General features: G+C 39.0%; 1 protein-coding gene across 5 annotated transcripts in view; it reads right to left on the bottom strand.

The window, feature by feature from the left end:
• Nucleotides 1–20,610, bottom strand: part of LOC145937677 (multiple PDZ domain protein) — a 95,200-nt gene continuing 74,590 nt past the window's right edge. For 3 of the 5 annotated variants that reach the window (XM_083040887.1, XM_083040885.1, XM_083040888.1), the window contains 19 exons: nt 18,070–19,222; nt 16,200–16,304; nt 15,689–15,814; nt 10,394–10,570; nt 9,530–9,627; nt 9,217–9,433; nt 9,045–9,135; nt 8,491–8,687; nt 6,676–6,770; nt 6,504–6,570; nt 5,708–5,761; nt 5,501–5,602; nt 5,361–5,432; nt 5,105–5,258; nt 4,815–4,975; nt 4,413–4,571; nt 4,106–4,240; nt 3,838–4,011; nt 1–3,682 (listed from right to left, as the gene is read on the bottom strand). In XM_083040887.1, the coding sequence (XP_082897013.1) occupies nt 3,841–4,011; nt 4,106–4,240; nt 4,413–4,571; nt 4,815–4,975; nt 5,105–5,258; nt 5,361–5,432; nt 5,501–5,602; nt 5,708–5,761; nt 6,504–6,570; nt 6,676–6,770; nt 8,491–8,687; nt 9,045–9,135; nt 9,217–9,433; nt 9,530–9,627; nt 10,394–10,570; nt 15,689–15,814; nt 16,200–16,304; nt 18,070–19,222 (3,334 nt within the window). In that variant the 3' untranslated portion in view covers nt 1–3,682; nt 3,838–3,840. The remainder of the gene's footprint in view (nt 3,683–3,837; nt 4,012–4,105; nt 4,241–4,412; nt 4,572–4,814; nt 4,976–5,104; nt 5,259–5,360; nt 5,433–5,500; nt 5,603–5,707; nt 5,762–6,503; nt 6,571–6,675; nt 6,771–8,490; nt 8,688–9,044; nt 9,136–9,216; nt 9,434–9,529; nt 9,628–10,393; nt 10,571–15,688; nt 15,815–16,199; nt 16,305–18,069; nt 19,223–20,610) is intronic. The other 2 variants (XR_014425605.1, XM_083040886.1) reach the window with 2 other exon arrangements.

Genomic DNA, 20,610 nt, shown 5'->3' with positions numbered 1-20,610 from the left:
TTTACTACAACGTTGCAATTAATGCTTTTAATATATCTCGGTGACACTTTATTCTTGTTCTATAATAATCAGTTTCTTCCTTACTCTCAGTAGTGCCGCGCTACGATGATCATGACTGTAATAATCATAATAACAATAATCAGGATAATAATTGTGAGTCGTTGGTTGTAAAGTGGCGTCAGCTTATTAATTAATTTTGTTTGAGATCTCCACGGTAAAAGAGTGAGAGAATAATGAGATATCTTTTATTCACTTTCTTACGTTTAGGTCCCATTCGATCACAATGGGCGATCTGCGATTCATTTCTTTCGCGAGCCATTTTACAATCGCACGCTCGTATATGTAATGTTATCAATAATCGTACAATTATATCATGTATATGTAGAACAGAACTGTAACTATATGAAGGACAGAGATTATAGTCCGCGATTTGAACCGTCTTCGACTTGAAAGTTGCGTCTCGCGAGATACATTAATCGCAATTTATAATAGAGGTCAGATTAAATTATACGATCGCGAGAAAAATTCCTCGAACATTTTCCCGCGATGAACAGCTGAAGAACATAATCGCGACTGTGGAATCGTTTCAATCAAATTCAATCAATTGTTTCGAATTATTTCCCACTGACTGAAAGACTCGCACGCATCATATTAGATCGATCGTATATAATCGATGCGATCTTTTTCCCAACAATCGTGTGTTTCCAGCGAAGGCAAGAGTTTCCCGTTAATCTCCCTTGTAACGTAACTCTGTACATTCTGGGGGATAGATATTGGATTTCGCTCTGTCAGCAATCTGATACTGAATGTTTTTTCAAAGTAACGATCGAGAGACGCAACTTTAAACCCAACGACGGGAAATGTACGACAGGACCAGAGTTTTCTGGATATTCAGAACTTCATTTTTTTTCCCCATTTAACGCATCCCTATGCGTACAATCCTAAAAATGCGTCGATAGAGGCACGAGCGACGATAATCCGAGCGATTGTCGGGTGCCAAGACATTTTTGTAGCATTACATAATTTATCGGCCACATTCTAATGAATTTAATAAAATTTTAAAATAAGATAACTGTGCAAATAAATTAGAAGCTTCAACGAATCTTTTTTATGTTAACAAAAACTCAAAAAAAATATAATAAATTTAAACGTAAGCTTGCGATAACGAATGCAAATTAGAAAGCATCAGTATAGTTTAAAAAGAGTAAATTAATAATTTTTTTATAAAAGAGAAAGAAATAAATATAAAAAAATATAAAGAGAAAGAAAAAGAGAGAGAAGCAGTAAAATAAATTTGAAGAGACAAGATAAAAAGTTTGCTACACGCATCTTTACCTAATCATATTTTTTCCATCAATAATGATCCAAATACTGTTCGCTTCGATTTTCAACGTCGTGCTTACATTAAGTTTCGCTCTATTTTTCTCTGCTTTCTGAAAATTCAAATTTCAGTATACAATAACACATCTTATAATATATAGAATAATTAAAATATTCTTCTATATAACGCGTTACAATATACTATATACTATGCAATAATAATAATAATAATAACCGTAGACTAACAATTTTACTGATGATACTCATCTTCGAGACATTGGCGCGTCGCCCGAGACAGGATCGACGTTTTTATTAACATCTCGCTACGATAAACTATGCGAAATTCAAATGCAAAACGTTCCACGAGAACGTGCAATCATTCATGCGATGAGAAATACGAACGATTCGATAAATAAACACGTGTTTCACGATTCCTATTATAGATTCTATATTATTTATATATATATCTCTATGTTTTCGCGTATAATTTCTCTTTTTTTTTCGCTTGGTTTTTCCTCTTCTTCACTCTGAAAATCTCCGTATTAATATATAATATTTATAAGGACTAGTTATGTATATATTATATAGATTTAATTTAACTATGTGTATTCAACAAGCCAGTCCAGCTTTGCGACGCCGTCACCCGTCGTGACTTGACAAACATCAGAGCATAAAGAAAAAACGCTTGAACACTTCGGAATGATCCGCCATCCGTTGGTGTTGGCAAACGTCTCGCGATTATATAATATTACGCTACAACGAGATCACGCGGGGATGATCTCGCGCGCCACCGAAGTCACCACTTAACTAGTGATCTCGCTCAACGTTCGACGCGACTGCTCCCTTTGACTCTTGTCAGGCTTGTTAGCGCGCGAAAAGGGGAGAGATTTCTCCTCGTTATCTCTTATTATCTCTATAAATTTTTAGGCGGTATATATTCTTTCTATCTTATTAGCGATAAATATACACGATATATACGATGTACGAGTCGCCAATGATATCCTGCGCGCTTAGATGCGTCAAAGTTACACGTCCTATCGCGTTTAAGACTTAAGAAATCACGGGTAGAATTATCCTAATATATATATTTTATGTCACTATTTTATATATCGCGTATTCCGTTTCTAATCTTAATATATTATAAATTAAGCTACATGTGTGTTACAAAATTGTTATCTATCTACCGATTTTATTAAACGGATGTGGCCGACGGTGCATCTTATTCTACGCGAAATTCTTGGATAAATGAGAAAATATTTTTAACGAGAATATATATATATATATATAATCAGATATATATCGAAGTTTTCTTAACACTGCGCGTATATTTTTTGACGTAGCTCGTACATCGTTTTTTCGCGCTTGGCTTATTAATATTGAAAAAAATACAGTATGCGACACAATATATATAACGTTACGTCAGCCTTGACAATGAGAGCAATCGTGACGCGAGCGAAAGCGATAATTAAGGCGAGAAACCGCCGATCTTCGCGGGCGAGACTAGAGTCTTATCTTAAAAAAAAAGAAACGAAAAGAAATATATTAAACAGATATATCTGAAAAAAACGCGCGCTATTAATCGCCTCTACTATTTGCTTGCCTTAAGTATATAAGTTGTAGTACGAAACATACAAGCGAGTTCGGTTTTGTATGAAGATACAAGGAGAGCGACGTCGTATCTCTCCAAAGTGAAGAGAATAGAGATCTGAACGATAGTTCCCTTGATATATATATAGACTCGTCGAGATTATTATTATCGATTTATACGCCTGTCTTACGCGAAATTCTCCTCATCATTATCGATGATAACGTGATTACCTCGCGATATATAATTATAACAGTGTGTATGATATATACATACATATAAATCTATATGTATATATACATATAAGACGATAAGATGTTGTATATCGGAGCTATATTTGCACGAGCACGAGCATCGGCAGACGGAATCGTTTACACAAATTCGATCAACCCGCGGTGACGAAAATTTAATCGGCTATCTGACAATCGCGCACGACGACGATTGATGCCCTCAAAATTCTCCGTTTCATCGAAATGATGCACATGCGTTATGTGTGTCGCCGCGCTTTACCGTGTTTATATCACTCAGCTCTCGTTCCATTTTTCACTTCTCGTGTTGCACGCGAGTTCGAACGGCAAGATCGATTGGCAACGCTGGGCGTGTAACTAATAGAGTGAGTCGCGTGATTTTGCACGCGGCTTCCGTAACAAAGGTACTTATGGTTATTAAGACATTTTCATTATTTTTTTACCTATATATATCACACTAGAATCCACGGTGTCTGTAGATGCTTCTTCGTACGTCGGGACACGCGTTAAGAGTTCCGCCCGCAGAACCCTGAAAGATAATTTCGCTTAACTTTATTATTAACGCTGCTGTCTACATCGTCACACCTTCTTGGCTCTTGAATCGATTCAAATTAGAGATCGTTCGTCGCTTGATAATTTCAGATCAGCTGATCAGTTATTGAGAAAATGACGCGTTAATCTTACCTGTCATTGTTTGGCGGATTTATACCTAGCTAGCTTCAGCTGCAGCGGATTGGATATCTTCAGGTGAAAGGCGATGTCGTCGATGGAAACATCGCGCACGTCCAATCCGCTGATCGTTATAAGATGATCGCCCTTGCAGATCTTGCCAGTTTCGATGGCCTGACCGCCTGGCATCTGCAGAGACAAAAGTAGTCGACGTTAGAACGCGATTACATGACAATGTCGCTCGTATATAATGATAGAATCGAGGAAAAACGAGATCACATACCAGCTCCGTCACGTAAGCTCCCTTGCCGCTCCTAAACGCGGCGAAACAGATACCCGCACCTCTACCGCTCTTCTTCTGTATCTCGACCTCGTATTCCTCGGTCGGTTTCTCGTGGCGTAATACCGTCATCGTGATCTGCAAACGAACGAATCGAGCGTAAACAATGGGCATCGCGTTCGCTCGATCAATTCAAGGAGAAAATTCGCTAAGAAAATATTAGAAATAGCTGACGCTAGTTTTCTCTTTCATATTTTCTCCGTTAAGAGAGGAGAATGATTATTCGTAGGAGTACAAGTGTCATACGTACAGTCCCGGAAGTAAGCTTCAACATCGCTTCGCGAGCTTTGTGGGACTCTATCTGCTTGAAACTCTCGTTGCCTATACTGAGAATCTGATCGCCGAGTTGCAACCGACCGTCCTTCCCGGCCGCGCCTTCGGGAAATACGTCCAGAACGAACACCCCGTTCTAGAAAAAAAAAAAAAACATTATGCATACATTAACGATATCAAGTTACTGCATTAATTAGTATCAATATTTATTGATGCATAAAATTAATACATCAATATCTCTATCGTTACATTTAATGTATGTTTAAATGTTTCACAATTAAGACGATTATATATTAAATTAATAATAATGCAAAATTATATATCAACGTTGAAAGATAAAATACTAGATTTTAAAAAAGATTATCGAATATGTGCTCACCCAGAGAGTATCAGAACCTCCGGCGATGACGATACCTACGACCTGATCCTTTTCCTTCTGAAACTCTATCGTCACTTCTTGCCCGACCAGTATCTGACAGGTCTTCGGATCGTGCTTGATTTTCTCAGATTGCGCCGGTTTCTCCGCTTCTTTGGCAGTTGCTGATATAACAGAAAATAGAATATGAAGACAGATCGTAATTTTATAATGTAAATGTGCGTAATTACGAGAGTTTCCATAAACCAGTTGATTAAACATGAAAATTTAATATATCGCGTCATTAAACTCACTCGGTGCACTCTTCTGTGGTGTCTTTTGCGCAGTATCACCAGTTTCAGCTCCAAGTTTAGTCTTATCCTTCTCTTTCTGTTCTACTTTATTCTCATTAGGATTACAAACCGTTAGTACAACGACGCCCTGCGCCTTCTTCAATAACTCCGTAGCCTAAAGAAACGAAAAGAATATCAATGAAATAAGCATATAGCTTAATCAGCTAGATAGATCGAACAATTCTTTGCTTGTAGAAGAGAAAAAAAAAATACAAACCTCATCGTACGTGCGTCCTATTAAACTATCCAGATTAACGGCCAGGATCATGTCGCCCATTTTCAATCCAGCCTGCAATATTGTAAAGAGTTTCGAGTTAGAATGGGACTCCGGAGACGCTCGTACGAGTGGAAAATTACCTGTTCTGCGGCACTGCCGTCTTGAATATCAGATACGAAGATACCCTGTCCCACGGCCAGATGTTTCCCCTCGATAATCATTATGCCTAGACCATACGGACTCTACGAACAACAGAGTCGACGGTTAGTATTAAAAAATACTCGATACGTCGAACGAAATATATTGGATCGATGCAATCAGTGCTACGCGTAATTATAAATACTCGCCTTCTTTATTTGCACCTCACGGACTCCCTTGTACTTATTGAAGCTTATAAAGTTCTGAAAAATAATAACATCATCACGTCACAGCAATGTGATATGCGCTTTTTACGACGCATGCATTATCGCAGTTACATCGTCGTTTGCGGCGTATCCTGTATATTTAAATCAAGCGAGCCAGAGTCGGAGCGATTCAGATACACTGTTATTTTCTACTAATTAATTGCAATTGAAATTATGATCGTGTTGGATCGAAGTAGTCGACATATTTTCACGATCTTGCTATTTCGAGAAATCGGTGAAAGTTAACAACGATGTTACTATCTATCATAATAAGTATGTAGTATCGTATCTCCATGCGAAAGTCAAATATCTCGACAGAAATTTAAGAGTTTCAAGATTAAAAAAAAATGTTATCAATAATTTCTTCGATGTGAATCTTAGAAGGTGTAATTGTTTTTCCCGTATAAGATATCACGAAAAAGGCAAGAAATTTTTCCGAAGGTCTCTACATCAATTGTGATTTATCCAATACCTCGTATTATATAAATACATTGATGAACACTTGATATTTGTAGCAACATTGTTATTTCTAGAAATCATGTCACGATCTTTTATTACGTTTACTGAAATAATTCCGCAGCATTTCGTAGACGTTGTTTAATTGCGCGATGAACGTAAATTGTATTATCCGGCATTAATCGCTTCCCGACTACTCGTTATTCGACGAAAATTGCAACTTGTCTTGCATTATCTCGAGAAAGATGACAAGATAAAAGATAAACGGTGCAAACTGACTTACGTCATCCAAGGTTGGTGGAAATTGAACTATCGGCTTTACGGCGATGTCATCGACAGCCTTCGATCTTCTACAAGCGGGACAGGCGAAATCCGTTTATAGTTTTAATGAATTTTGTTATACATGTCGTCTACGTCACGCGTTATACATCACGGAAAAAGCACTTATGTCTCACCGATAAACGATGATCTTGAAGCGAGTGCCGGGTATGCCTTTGATGAGAGCGGACGCGTTCAAATGACACCGTCCTTGCAACACGCAACCGTTCACCTAAATGGAATTGAAAATAAAGTCTTTTTTTATGTTTTTGTTTTCGTCATTTGTATCGACACACGCGACGAGATGAAGCCTGTTGCAAAAATGTCACGGCAAATTGCGAAATTTAAGTTGACAAAAACATGTAAAGTTTTTTTGATCATTGTACGCGAGCGATAAAGAGACAAAAAATGAAGTATGATAGAAAGTAAGGCTACACATTTTCGCATACGGATTATTTTGTTTCTCACATGCTTTTTTTAATTTACTAGAACAACACAAGCCATTCCTTGATTTTATATAAAAAAGAATATTTTTATATAAAGTTTGTTTAAACTTGATTTATATTTTTTCACAGAAATCAACTGATTAAAGCGTTAATTTGCTAATTGAATTTTAAAATAATAATATGTTATAAAAATTAAAATAATAATATGTTTTAAATAATGTTATAATTCTTTAAACTCGATTCAAATTTTTGACAGTTATCAGCTGATTTCTATCAAAAAATATTATTCGTAGATAAGGCATTATAACATATTATTTTAATATTTTTAACATATTATTATTTTAAAATTTAATTAACAAATTAACGCTTTATTAATATTTTTGACATACATCAGCTGATTAAAGTGTTAATTTGCGAATTAAATTTTAAAATAATATTATGTTATAAAAATTAAAATAATAATAAATGGCGCGCGTTAGGCTTGTGTAGTCTCTTCTCTTTCTTAAAAAAAAAAAACATGTTAATTAAGTTGATTCTCGCAAGTATTGTTGCCTCTTTTTCGCGATGTTGATTAGCTGCCTCGATTTGCGTTGTGCGTTATATTCATAGCATCGAGAGGCTGTCATCGCAAAGGTTAGCAGTTTGACAGTTTGTCCAAAATAAAATAAAATAAAATAATATATTTTAACAAATATGTTTTAACACTTAAAATTTGATTCATATTTTTGACAGTTATCAGCTGATTTCTGTCAAAAAATATTAATCGCGGACAAAGTATATACTATAAGTATATATTATAACATATTATTTACAACATATTATTATACTTAAAATAATAATATTTTATAATACTTTATTCGCGATTAATATTTTTTGACAGAAATCAGCTGATAACTGTCAAAAATATTACTCGAGTTTAAAGTATTATAACATAGTGTTTAAAACAATTTATTGTTTTATTTAATTTTATTTTGGACAAACTGTCAAACTGCTAACTCTCGTGATGACAGCTGCTCGATGCTATGAATATAACGCACAACGCGAATTGAGACAGCCAATCAGCATCGCGGAAAAGCGACAACAATGTTAATAAGATGCCTTTTATAGAAAGGTATAAATTTTTTAATTGAATCTATTTAACGATACTTAATAAAAATCGAAACGTTAATAATTTCTAGCTAGATATATATATTTGAAGAAAACCCTAAATATTTTAATTAAATGCTAAAATATATAGCACTCTAATTTCTCTCTATCTTAATTATTTTATTTAAAGTATAATATCTCTACATTATTTTAAACTTACTTTAGCTTCACTTATTTTAAATACAATACGTGTATATCTCAAATATAAACGTTAATGTTATTGTTTTACGGGCAGTAATACAGATAAACTAAACAACTCGTGAAACGAAAGTTAAACAGCCCGGCGTACCGTCATATAGAGAACCGCGGTCGTAAATGGCGAGTCGTAAAAGCGGGAAGAAAAGAGTAAGAGATACCTACCTCTAATATCTCGTCGCCGATGAGGAGCCCGCCGTTTTTATAAGCTGCACCCTTCGGATTGAGGCCGCAGATAAACACCGCCATTCGGTTTCTGTCCTTATGTCCGGCCAGAGAGACACCCAATCCCCGCCTGTCCTTGTCGAGGGTGACCATGAGCACTTTATGTCCTAGGTTCTGATACTTCTTCTGTATCTTCTCTGCAAGATTAAAAAAAAGCATTTTCATACGACACGTATAATACGTATAATAATATCAATCAATGAACATGACGTGTCGGCCAATGTAAATCCAATCTAATGCACGCTTCGTCGGATTTCGTGTGCTCGTGATTAAAACGATCCCTCTCGCAGTATGTAGATGGATAATCGGAGATGCAGTAAAATTGAATTTTGCTACCATTATCAGCGACCGCCACGCAACCGACAGTATGATCGTATAGAATGAATATTGATTTCGTATGTGACGCAAATAGTATATAAATACCACAATTCTCTCAATTGTTTCCCTCGCGATCGCGATTCCCTCGAATGCTATTTAGCACAAATCGTACTCACGGGTCGTATAGCCGAACTCGTCCTCTTCTTCCGGATCCGCATCGATCTCCGGCTTCGTGCGCTTCACGTTTCCGGCGCTTTTTCTTGAAATCTAAGTCAAGCCATGTTTTTTTATAGCGCGTTACATCATCGTCTTTGCGAATCGAGAGAGCCTATCGGTACGTTCAGTTACCTCGATGCCGCTTTTCGTGTAGACATTGCCCTCCAGCATGCGTGTGTCCTCCTCGTCCTCGTCCGAGCTTTCGTCCGAGGAATACTTGGGCTTCGCGGCGGGTTCCGCGGTGGAGACGGTATGGTCCTCCCGTTCCTCGCTGACCTCACGAAGGATACTCGGGGGGTTCACCGGGGGCGAAGGGGCGGTTTTTCGAATTGACTTCTTCATGGAGGATCTGCGGCACGATGAAAGATCTTTTGTGATTCGGAAAGATCGGGAGAAAATTTAAAATAAAAGGAGTAAGATAAAATTTCCCTACAAAAAATCATACCTTCGTGAACTGGAAGTTGAGCCATCTGAATTTCTCGAACTTTGTCTTTGGGAGTCTCCGCGCGAGCTGCTTTGAGCGTCGCCGTCCTCAAGTCCTGGCTACGCAACAAATAGATATTTTGAGAAAAACAGGGAAATTTCTTTATATTAGTAAAATATTGCAATACTCTCGCGAAGATGATATAAACTGTAACGATGCAATCCCCTTAGAAATTAAATGCAAATATCAAAATACGTAAATCTATGTGAAATAAATATTGGCAAACCGCGTGGATTAATTACTGAGCTGCGCTTAAAACGCTCGCACATGTAATAAGTGATTATCGTCGTAATCGCGCTACCTGCATTCATTAAATTATGATAAAAATACATTTTGCCATCGTGCGAAGAAAAAAACTATCGTCCGCTGACTCAATTAAAGAAATTAATTAGCGCGGAACCTCGCAAGTCTCCCGGCGCGTGAAACTTCCCTCTTTTCTCCTCCGCCCCGGCCTTTTCCCATTTACCAATTAGTGCAGCAATTGTATTTGTCCCTCATGTTCGACGCATTCGCGGAAACCAGATTGAAGAAACGAATCGTGCGACGCAAACAACATTTCTTTAAATTGATTGGAACAGTTATTTGCTATAAATTGTTGCAGTCGATTCTTCAGCATTTATGCAAAATATAATATAACAGAGGCAGTCATCCATTAAAGGTTATATCTTTGAAAATTTTAATTATTATTTATAATGCATAATAATAATAATAGGAATATTTTCGTTATAATTACGTGTAATTGCAATGATTATTATTATTGTTTACGTGCGAGTAAAATTCGAGGATTAAAAATTTCGGACCGAAAAGATATATGAGGAAACCGACCTGTATCACTTCTGGTGTGATGGATCTCGCCGGCGAAACCGGCGGTGGTTTACGGCGAAAGGAGGCTGTCGGCGTTCCAGGGCTGAGGCCGGAAGACGGCGACGTATGACTCTTGACAGTCTGCCTCCGGGCTTTGGTATCTCTTTCCTCTTGAACGGCACTGCCGTGCTCCGGGCTCTGCAACAATTTCAAGATTCTCTCTTCCGCTCGAAAATCCTATGCACGCAAGCCAGCTTAAACTCGTCCCAATTTAACGTTAAATTCAATAACGTTTAAACTCTGTTTATTACGTTCAATTTCCGATATTGATACTACGTATAAAATTGTATTAATATTATATATACATACATATATATATATATATATATATATATACATATATACATATATACAGAATTGCATACAGAGTTGCACACAAATTGAAACATATCTTTCAAACAGTTAAATGTCATTAATTTTATTCATCGAACAAATAAAGCAGTAATAAAACGCGAGACGAGTAAAATTTATATTTAAATTTATATATTATGCAGAGTTCTCGTTTAAAATTTCAATCGTAAAATAGAACATGATGGAAAAGATGCTGGACGACATTAAGCAGTTTACGAGCTATTATATTCTAGGACCGACAGCCCAGTGTGGAGACACTTATACGGCGACAGTGAATTTCTTGACACAAAAAGAGAGAGGAAATTGAAGAAGTAAAGAGCGAAAGAGAGAGGAAAATTTATGGTGCGGATACTTTTCCACACGCATAGAATTGTTTCGAAGATCTATACTTATTTTAGCAACGACGTAAACTGCGCAGGACGTCTGGATAAACCGGTCAGAATGAATTAGTACAACGGAAATATTTGCTGAATGTCTTGAATTGTTGCCAAAGTAACTGCAATTGAACGAGTTTAATTCCGTAACGCGTAAAACGAACGTGTATTTCAGATTCTCTCGATTTCTTCTTCTATATTCTTCTCTCCGTTTCTCTTTGCAGGAGTATATAATCGAAGTAGGAAATCGATCATTTCGAAAAGAGATTATGATTTAATATCTTACGATATAAATAATTATAGTATTATACTGATAAAAAATGCTGTATGATTATACGCGAGATGATCGATGTAAACATCTGTGAAATATCGACTATAAAACTTATTTATATGTCTCTTATATTTATATATGCATTTTTATCACTTTTCGAAGTAATCGATTCAAATATACGAACGAGGCTTGCTGCACATTCCACGGGATAGATATAGAGGAAATGAGAAACATTGCTTCTGTTTTCGATAAAATCGAAATTCGATGCAAACTAGATTAAATTAAATAATGTGACATAATTTTTTATCAGATGTATAAAAATATATGTGCGGATATATCGATGATATCCAGCTGTCAAATGATGCGACACGTATTCGTTTCTTCATGACGATGTAAATAATTCAGTCACACAGTTAATGTTTGCTGATTAATTTCCTTCTTGTGTTGTTTGACATTAAACATGCGCTATTAAAGAAGGCTCTATGCGATATCACATGGCGATAATTGAAGCTAAATACAGCAATGCGTAAACCACCAGATCAAACTGAAATTCATCAGCCTTTAACTCTCGTCGGACGCGCACAGCGCGAAATATTATCGATCTCGAAATTCTCGTGCCGGTTCTTCACAGTTTAATTAATCAAAGATAGCGTATACAAAATATATATATATATATATATATATATATCTATTTGCTTTCTCGTGGTAGCTTCTCGGTATTACTTAACATTTAATCTCAAGGCCCCATCTTCCAGCAGCACACGCTCACGTTTATCTATATCGTAAACCAAAATAACCCCGGGTTTATGATACGGTTTACAGTTCGAGGAAGAAGAACGCACGTTACACTCGCGTGGATGCACAAATGTCGATGCGATGCACCAGTTGCGCGTCGCGCGATCCCACGCGAAGGTGCGCCGACGAGAGTTAAGAGTTCGACGGATTATGAAAACTAAAAAAAGAAATAAAAATAAAAAAATATAAAAAAAATAAAAAAAACGAGTGAGATTCCGGTTCGCTTCTCCGCGTGATAAAACGTACGACGAAGGTGACGCATTTGCGTCCGAAGAATCGGTGCATCGCGCAGCCTCGTGATAATCCGAGCCGAGTGACATCGGATGAACACTGGCCGTCGACCGGGCGGTTTCGTGCACGAAACTGAAGTTGTTGCACGCGAGAGCGATAACGGGGGCGGAGAAACGGGGGATGGCGTTGTTCATACGGGGGCGCATCGGTACATCCGAGGGGGAGGCAGACAGGGGGATGGGAGGGAAAGGGAAGGTGAGCTCGTCGATGGTCCATGGTGTCGATGATGAGCTCACTCGATCGCAACGAAACGTGAACCACTCTCTTTTCCGGCGAACCGCGTCAGCCCCCTCTGACATTCTGATTGTGGTGGCGAACGCGACCCTTCTCTCTTCGCTTAGGTCTACCCCCTGTCCCAATAAAGGTGCGTTCAGTTGAGAAAGTGACAATTGGAAACAGGTTTTTTTTCGTATACTCGTTTTGACGATTAAATCTCAAAATACATCGACAAACACGGGAGTGATTAATGTATCGAAAGATACACACGAATCATTTGATTAAGATTGTCATCTCAATGTTGTTACACACTCTATTAATTTAGGAACAGTATTTTTGTAACAGAGTTTTATAAATAGAAAAAAATGGTGTACAAATTTTTGAAATGATACAATTGTCATCGGTAGCAAGTGTGAAATTATATCGTTACTCGGTTATTCAAATTAATCGATGACGAAGAGAACACTTTCGTCTTGTGATGTAATCGATGGCTCGCCGACATTGTCTGAACGCGTCTTTACACTATCATCTTCCCACCCCTCATCTCTCCTAACTTTGCATATCTCCATCGTCTCCCTCTCTCTCTCTTTCGCTTGTGACACTCTGCCCCTCACCATCCCTCATCATAGAGATTTATTGGAAAGTTCGACCCCGGTGCATCGTACGCGTACAAGAGCTGTTACCGATAATGGCTCTTTTCATACTCTCTCTCCCTCACTCCTTTCTCTCTTTCATCATCTGTCTTTTTCGCTCTTCCTCATTTCTCAATTCTGTCGTTCACGAGCGTGTATGTATGTCTCGACATTGCCATTCTCCCTGCATCGATGGTTTCGAGAGAATGCGCTCGATTGAAATTGGAGGAAGTTGATGCAGTTTCAGAGGCCAATTGTAACCAAACCGCAGTGGTTACGACAAATAGATGTCACACTTGACACCTATATCGTAGCGGCAGTTTAATAGTACGAATAAAGAAAAAAAAATGCCGCTTTATTTCAAACTAATTTTGACGCATCAAAAAAAATAGGTCGTGCTCTTCAGTAGGGCTGAAAATAGCGCGGCTGTTGATCGAGACTATCCACGAGCAGGAAATTACAAGTCTCGTCAGTTCGCTCGAACATGTGTATCGAAATTTTTAATTCCTCTGCACTAGATGCTCGAAAAAAGTTGTTGCAGTCAAAACAGATATACGTAAATAAATGTTATCGTCGAGAGATTACGCGACCGAGTCTGAGAAACTCTTCAAATACCCTACCGAGTTTATCATCCACCACGAGAGCAAAATCTGCGTTCACGCATATCTCGCATCTCTGTACCGAGAGAATGCATACAGTCGTAATACAATCGGAAAAATGTGGACGTCAAATCTATATCGACGCCAACAACGTAAAGTTACTTCGAGCGCGAATCCGAGCTTAGGATTCAATATAAGAGAAATATCGAAGAATTTTCTTCTTCCCGGTAAAAGCTCTTTCGAACCGTGCGTGCGTTTTCAACAACACTCGACGTCGTAAAGATTCGCGCGATTGACTAGATAAAATTCCCCGTAGGAGCGATAATAAAAGTCGCGTCGATCGAAGGAATCGTTCGCCTCCCTACATGTGCCCCCATGCAAAGTTTCCCATGTTCTCTCTATACATATATCGTATCGCGCACTTGCAGCGCAAGTGTATCGCCTGCATCCAATTTCGCGTAATGCGTCTATCGGCGACGCTTTGCCGAGAAGTAGAACGGCGAAGGTTGCTGTCGCAATTCGGTGACATTACGGAGTTCAATTTCGTCCTCGCACGGGACCACGACGAACGGCGGTAACGTACCGGAATCGATCGTTTATACGAGCTTAATTGCGAGGTAAAACTTTTGCACCTAGCGAATCGAGTTAGTTCAACAGTGCGCAGAGAGGAAGAGAGAGAGAGATTTATAATGGTGACCTCGTTAAAGCGCAATGTGGCTTTTCATTCGCGCATACATTGTTCCGCGCGTTAAATGCGAGCAGAATGTTATATAATAATTAATATGTAGGTTAAAGTGAAGTATGAGAAGTATTAATTGTAAATTGTTAAATTACAGGAGTTTGTTTAAATTTGCGCATTTCAAACTTTTGATATTATCATACACTTGTTACAGAGATTTTCGGGAGATTTGACCGGAGTGTATAAGTTATGTAATTTGACAAAAGTCATTATTTTTTTATCACTTATTATTGTCAGTTAATATTAGATTTATTAATTATTTGATTGCTTGAAAATATTAGTGTTACTTCTCCCGATAAAACACACACATATATTTAGATCGCGATCGTATTTTAAATTACTTTGCAGATTACTGAACATAAAAAAAGAAAAAGATTAGATGAAAAGTTGCAAACTATAAAACGGCGTGTAAATGTACAAGAGATGCTAGAATAAAGCAATGTCATAAATTTCAACGGTCGTAAAGGATTTACGCTGCACGTTGTAAATTTATTTCCCTCAGGAATGTAGATGCTTTTTCACGAGCCAGGATAAAGCTTTACAATTAGTTCTAATAAGTATATAACGCGAACCGCGCGGAATCGTGATAGGCAACGTTCGTAAAAGGAGAATTTATTTCCGTTAGCCGTCTTTCTCGTAAGGAAAAAAAATTTTCGCCATTGTTGTCTTCACGCGAAACGAACGATTTATGTATCTCGCCTTCGATTCTTTATATAGATCATGAGATTTGTCATCGTTACGGACAATTCAAAGTCAAGTGCAATGGAAAAAATAAATACGTATAATACAACAGGAAATATAGAAATATTTGTATATACATATATAATGAACGTGGTTGTAGAGAATAACATTTTTTTTTTTTTTTTTTTTTTTTTTTTTTTCATTTCGCGACGTCAATTAGTTTTGATCGATAGATTCTCGAACCCGAGAAGGCGGACATACAGACGAAAATATTATTCGATATTCCTGGTCGTGATCAAAATCTCACCAGATGCACCAAAGACTGGACCAGGAGGCAGACAGGATTTCCGGCAGCCTGTATAACTTCCACCGCACGCTCATGCGTACTGTGTCGCAGATCCACGCCATCCACCTCAATTATTCTATCTCCGATCTGAAAGCACGTATGTGAGAGGGCAAATTAAATCCGAGCACGGGACGATCTCATGGCACACAATCGTAGGCCGTTGAGTCTTAATTCCGCTTAATTCGAAAATGACGGAACGCCATATAAATATGCAAGCTAATAGTTACAAAAAATAATTATAAAATTAAAATATTGATAATTTACAAATCAGAGCATATATATTGTCGACATGATAAAATCTCAACCGCGAAATGTCACGATAATCGCAATTTTCGCTTTATTATATTTTTTTATCGCGGGACTTATCGCGCGACTTTATCGCCCGGATAAGAGAAAAACGAGTCGGATAAAGGGTGGAGAAATGTTTTCGCGATTGATGGGCAAAGGGTTTCGCGAAGAAAAGCCGGGTTACCTTGAGACCGCCGGTTCTACCGGCCGGGCTGTTTGGCAGCACATTTTTTATGAATATCCCGCATATATTCTGGGACTTACTGGAGCTGCCGTTGTGCAGATTGACCTGAAACGAGAAATCGATCGTCGTTTAAATGTCCCGGTAAACAGAGCCTGGTGATTGGTAGTGATTCACACAGATTAAGCGCAGTTAAATCTAATCAGGAATCTGTTTCGCAAGCGTCAACCGACTCTGGACTTCGTTAACTGTAGGGATGACGTTTTCATCATCGGCGAGCACCGGTATTTAAGACAGAGCTCCCCATGATTTCCGATCCGAGATATTCTCCCCCCGTTTCAATTTCCCCCCCGGTCATTTATACTCATTAATCTCTCATTGCTTTATCGCCGCATCGTCAACAAGCGTTAATCGAATTAATGCAATTATTCAACATCACAATTCAGCCGTGCACGTTGGATACATCGATTGCATTCCTCGCCGAGTAGAGAGAAACAAACGTATCGGTATTTAATTAGCAGCGAGTTCTTCCTCTGCGATTGTTGCATTATCTATCGATGAATTATAATCGCGTGCGCGTGTATAATATCAATTATCTGTAACCGGAGCAGCAAAATAATTATGCGATTTAACGGGATACACAGAGTTACATTATCCAAATAACGCGCTATATTCCGACGACGGCTTGTCTGAAATGTAATCCCGAAGAGCTTTCGAGACAACAGGAGAGGGGGAGGGGGAAAGGGGAGAGGTCGCCAAAACCAAAGCCGATGATCCTATTATGTCGTCTTGTCGGCTTAATGTCGGGAAAGTGTATCCGGCACGTTAGTGCACTTCCACCGATGCAATGTCGCGCATACGATATGTGAATCGCGGGACGACATTAGCGCAATTCGATGTATGTATATCGATAAAGAGTCCATCGATTAAATTTTCGCCGAGCGACATACTATATTCCCAATATTCCCGATTAATAAGAGCTTTTAAGCTCGCCTCGCGCGAGACGAAGTTATTCGCGGAATCGCAATTAAATCCGTGAAACACCTGACGGTACCCCAAAGTTACCCGAACATTATCGTATCGGTTTTAGTTAAGACCTGACATTAATTGCCGGGTATCTGAATTATTAGGTCACAAGTCAGCCGGTGTGCGCCAAATAGGGATCCATCTGTTTTCGCCTAACGGGCTTTCAGTAGGGTTCGACCTACTTTGCCAAACTCTGCCCAAATGTCCCGATAGCCGTCGTAACATTCCCAATTTTAAAGGCGAGCTATAAAATGCCGCGGCAATATTGGCGAACCAACTCTCGTCCATATTCTCAGCTATATTCGTGCGTGCTAATAAAAGAGATATGAAAAATTGTGCCCCGACACGAGCACGCGTGAGAATTGGCCAATAATTCAAGATTATCCGCAATCGATCGAATCACTGGAATTTATAAAAATAAATTTTCCAACTACACGTGTGTGTATATGTGCGTATGCATGTGTGTGTGTGTGTGTGTAATACTCGTTCGTTGTAAATCCGAGACCAAAACCTTGTACTCGTAATAGCGCGAGCGCAATAATTCAAACTAATAAATCGATTCAGCGATCTGGCTGGAGATGAAAGTAATGAATTACAATTAACATAATTAGAAAACGTTAACCGAGAGTCTAATTTAAAATGTAATATATATTATTTTATTAATATATTTATAATATAATATAATATTATATTATTAATATATTTTATTAGATATTTAATATCTCGTAAGGATGAATCTATGTTCTCCCTTTACCAAATTTTATTGTGAAAAAAATGACATCGTCAGATGAGTGTCGCGATATTAAATATTAAACTATATCCTATTAAATATTAAACTATACCCTACCTTTCCGCCAACAATGCTGAGTCCTAAGCTGGTCTTCGGCTCCCTGTATATCTCCACCAGTCTTTCGGGGCCCCAGTGCTTCGACCAGGTGACGTCGCCATCGTGCTCCCTGTGCGTGACAGTCATGTCCCCTTTGCCCTCCACGAAGACGACTGTCGGAAACTTGCGCGGTGAACTTGAACTCGACGAGGGCGAGCTCTCGGTCTTTCTCGACGTCGAGCTAGCCGGTCTGCTATGCGCGCGTTCTGGACGATCGCTGGTGCTCGCCTGATCAGCCTCGAGCAGCTCGTCGTCGCTGCATTGAACCGCCTTCGACTCTTGATAGGTCTGTACCTCGACCTCGCGTCGCGGACTGCGCAAGACGTCTTCTCGAGAGGAGGATCTCGATCTGTCGGACGATCTCGCGGAAAAGTCCTCCGGGACGCACTGGACGCTTTTCGACTCCTGCGTCTGATCCGATCTGGTAGGGCTGCTCGCGGCGGCGATCGCGAGATCACCCAACTCGTCCAACGAACACTGGACACTCTTGTTCTCGCCCTGAGTCTGCGTCTGCACTTCCCGTTTCGGACTTTGAAAGTATTTGCGGCTGACGTGGAAAGGGCTGATGCTGGGTGGTTCTCCGTCACCGGGACTCGTTATCTCGTAACTCTGCTCGGGGCTGCACTGTGTGCCCTTCGACTCCTGCACAGTCTGCGTCTGAACGTCGCGTTTCTCCTTAGGCGAGTACTGGGTCTCCTTGAAGCTATGCTCGACCTCGTCGAGGCTCTCTTCGTAGACCTCGCGGGTCCAGCTCTCGGGAACTGTCTTCAATAAGTCCTCTAACGAGGAAGTTATCACCTCGTGGAACAGGTGATCCGATTGGCTCTCGAGCGTCTGGCTCTGATATTCCAAGGAATGCTCCTTGCAGATCAGATTGTCCTCTTCGTGTCTACAGACTAATTCATCCAAAGGTGATTGTTTCTCCCGTGAAGGTGTCTGTCCATAATCGCGAGGCTCCTTTGTATCTTCCTTGGTCTCTTCCCGCGGCGACGATGGCTCCTTTTGTTCCTCTCCTCTTTGGAGTTCCTGCGCCGGAGCCGCAACCTCTCTCAGGGGAATTGCGAAATCCTTCGGAACGCGAACTGATCCCTTGGACTTGCGTCGAACTTGGAAGCTTGAGAAACGAGGAAAATCAGAGGTCAGAGCGGAAGCACATGCGATCGCGCAATCAGCCGACGGCTTCGTGTCGAGCGTTCAACGACGCGGCAGAAACTGCTGACACGAGACCGTCGTGGCGATAAATGAATCTTCGGCACGTTGTCGCAATGGGGATCCGATCAAGTTCAATCGGATACGATTGGTTTCTTTAATTACAACCTGATCCGCTTGCTACGTGATCGGCCGCGACATAATATAAAAGGACTGACGCTACTGAGATTATTCAATACCGTTCAACACTTGACACGACAGATAAAAAGCGATTACTTTATCTTGGGATTATTATGTTTCTTCGCGATATGTAAATCAAATTAAAATTATTACAGCGTTGAAATTCTTCGTAATCCACTGGTAAAAATATATAAATTATTGGATCTAATTGGAAATAAATATATATAAATTTTCGCTAAAATACGATAATTTAGAAAAGTAAATCATCATTTCAAATACGAGTGTCTTTAATTGACTCGAGTATATTTGCAAAATTAATATGATTGTTACAATTAATATAATGAATACAAATGATGAAATGCGAGGAACATTAAACAGAGGGGAGATTTTAAATCTCTCCCTTTTTATTAATCTTTCTTTTATCCTCGCCAGAATAAAAATAATTGAAGCATGAAAACTTCATGTCACATTATTGTCTTTTAACGCGATATCTTTCTCGTAGCGTGCAATTGAAATGAGAATTAATACAACGGAAACATATATCGGAGGATAATATAGATGGGTTTATTGGTCGCGTGTATGTAGGAGCGATATTCTCGATGCGGAACGTGTGCACATTTTCGATATGTATACACGTGAACAGTATAAATCTCCGCGCAGAAACGTGACGAATCTACCACTGTGTTTGCTTTTAGCAGAAAATTCCTCTTATTCGCGAACGGTTATGATATCTCCTCCGGACTTGGAAAATATTCCAAAGAATATTCTCTCCGGTTTCTCTCTTTCTCTCAAGAACCAAGCTTGGACTTAACATCGTATCTGTTATTGATATAAAATCGTACTCTCAATATTCAAGCTGCATAAACATGCCTGTGTGTGCGTGTACGGTACATATTTTATAGCGATGAGACATTTAAAACGCGAAGCATTTTGCGTCGAGTCAACTCTGACATTTTTCTCATCGTAAATATTATCCGGTTCGAATTTAACGATATTCGTTGCGTTAATTGCATTTTTTCCTTTGATTCCAATTTTAATTCTCGCACACGAGATATCTAATTTATATTAGATTACGCGAATGTATGTATTTATTATACGAGTTTTGTACGGAATATACAGAGAGAGAGAGAGAGAGAATCCCCACGGGCGCGCATATCGGAGCAATGCATCAAC

This window comes from Prenolepis imparis, unplaced genomic scaffold, assembly GCF_030444845.1.
Source record: "Prenolepis imparis isolate NDT839.2.m4 unplaced genomic scaffold, iyPreImpa1.0 SCAF_6, whole genome shotgun sequence".
Lineage (NCBI taxonomy): Eukaryota > Metazoa > Arthropoda > Insecta > Hymenoptera > Formicidae > Prenolepis > Prenolepis imparis.
The sequence above is the reverse complement of the archived record's forward strand: the minus strand, read 5'-3'. Positions and strand labels throughout refer to the sequence as shown.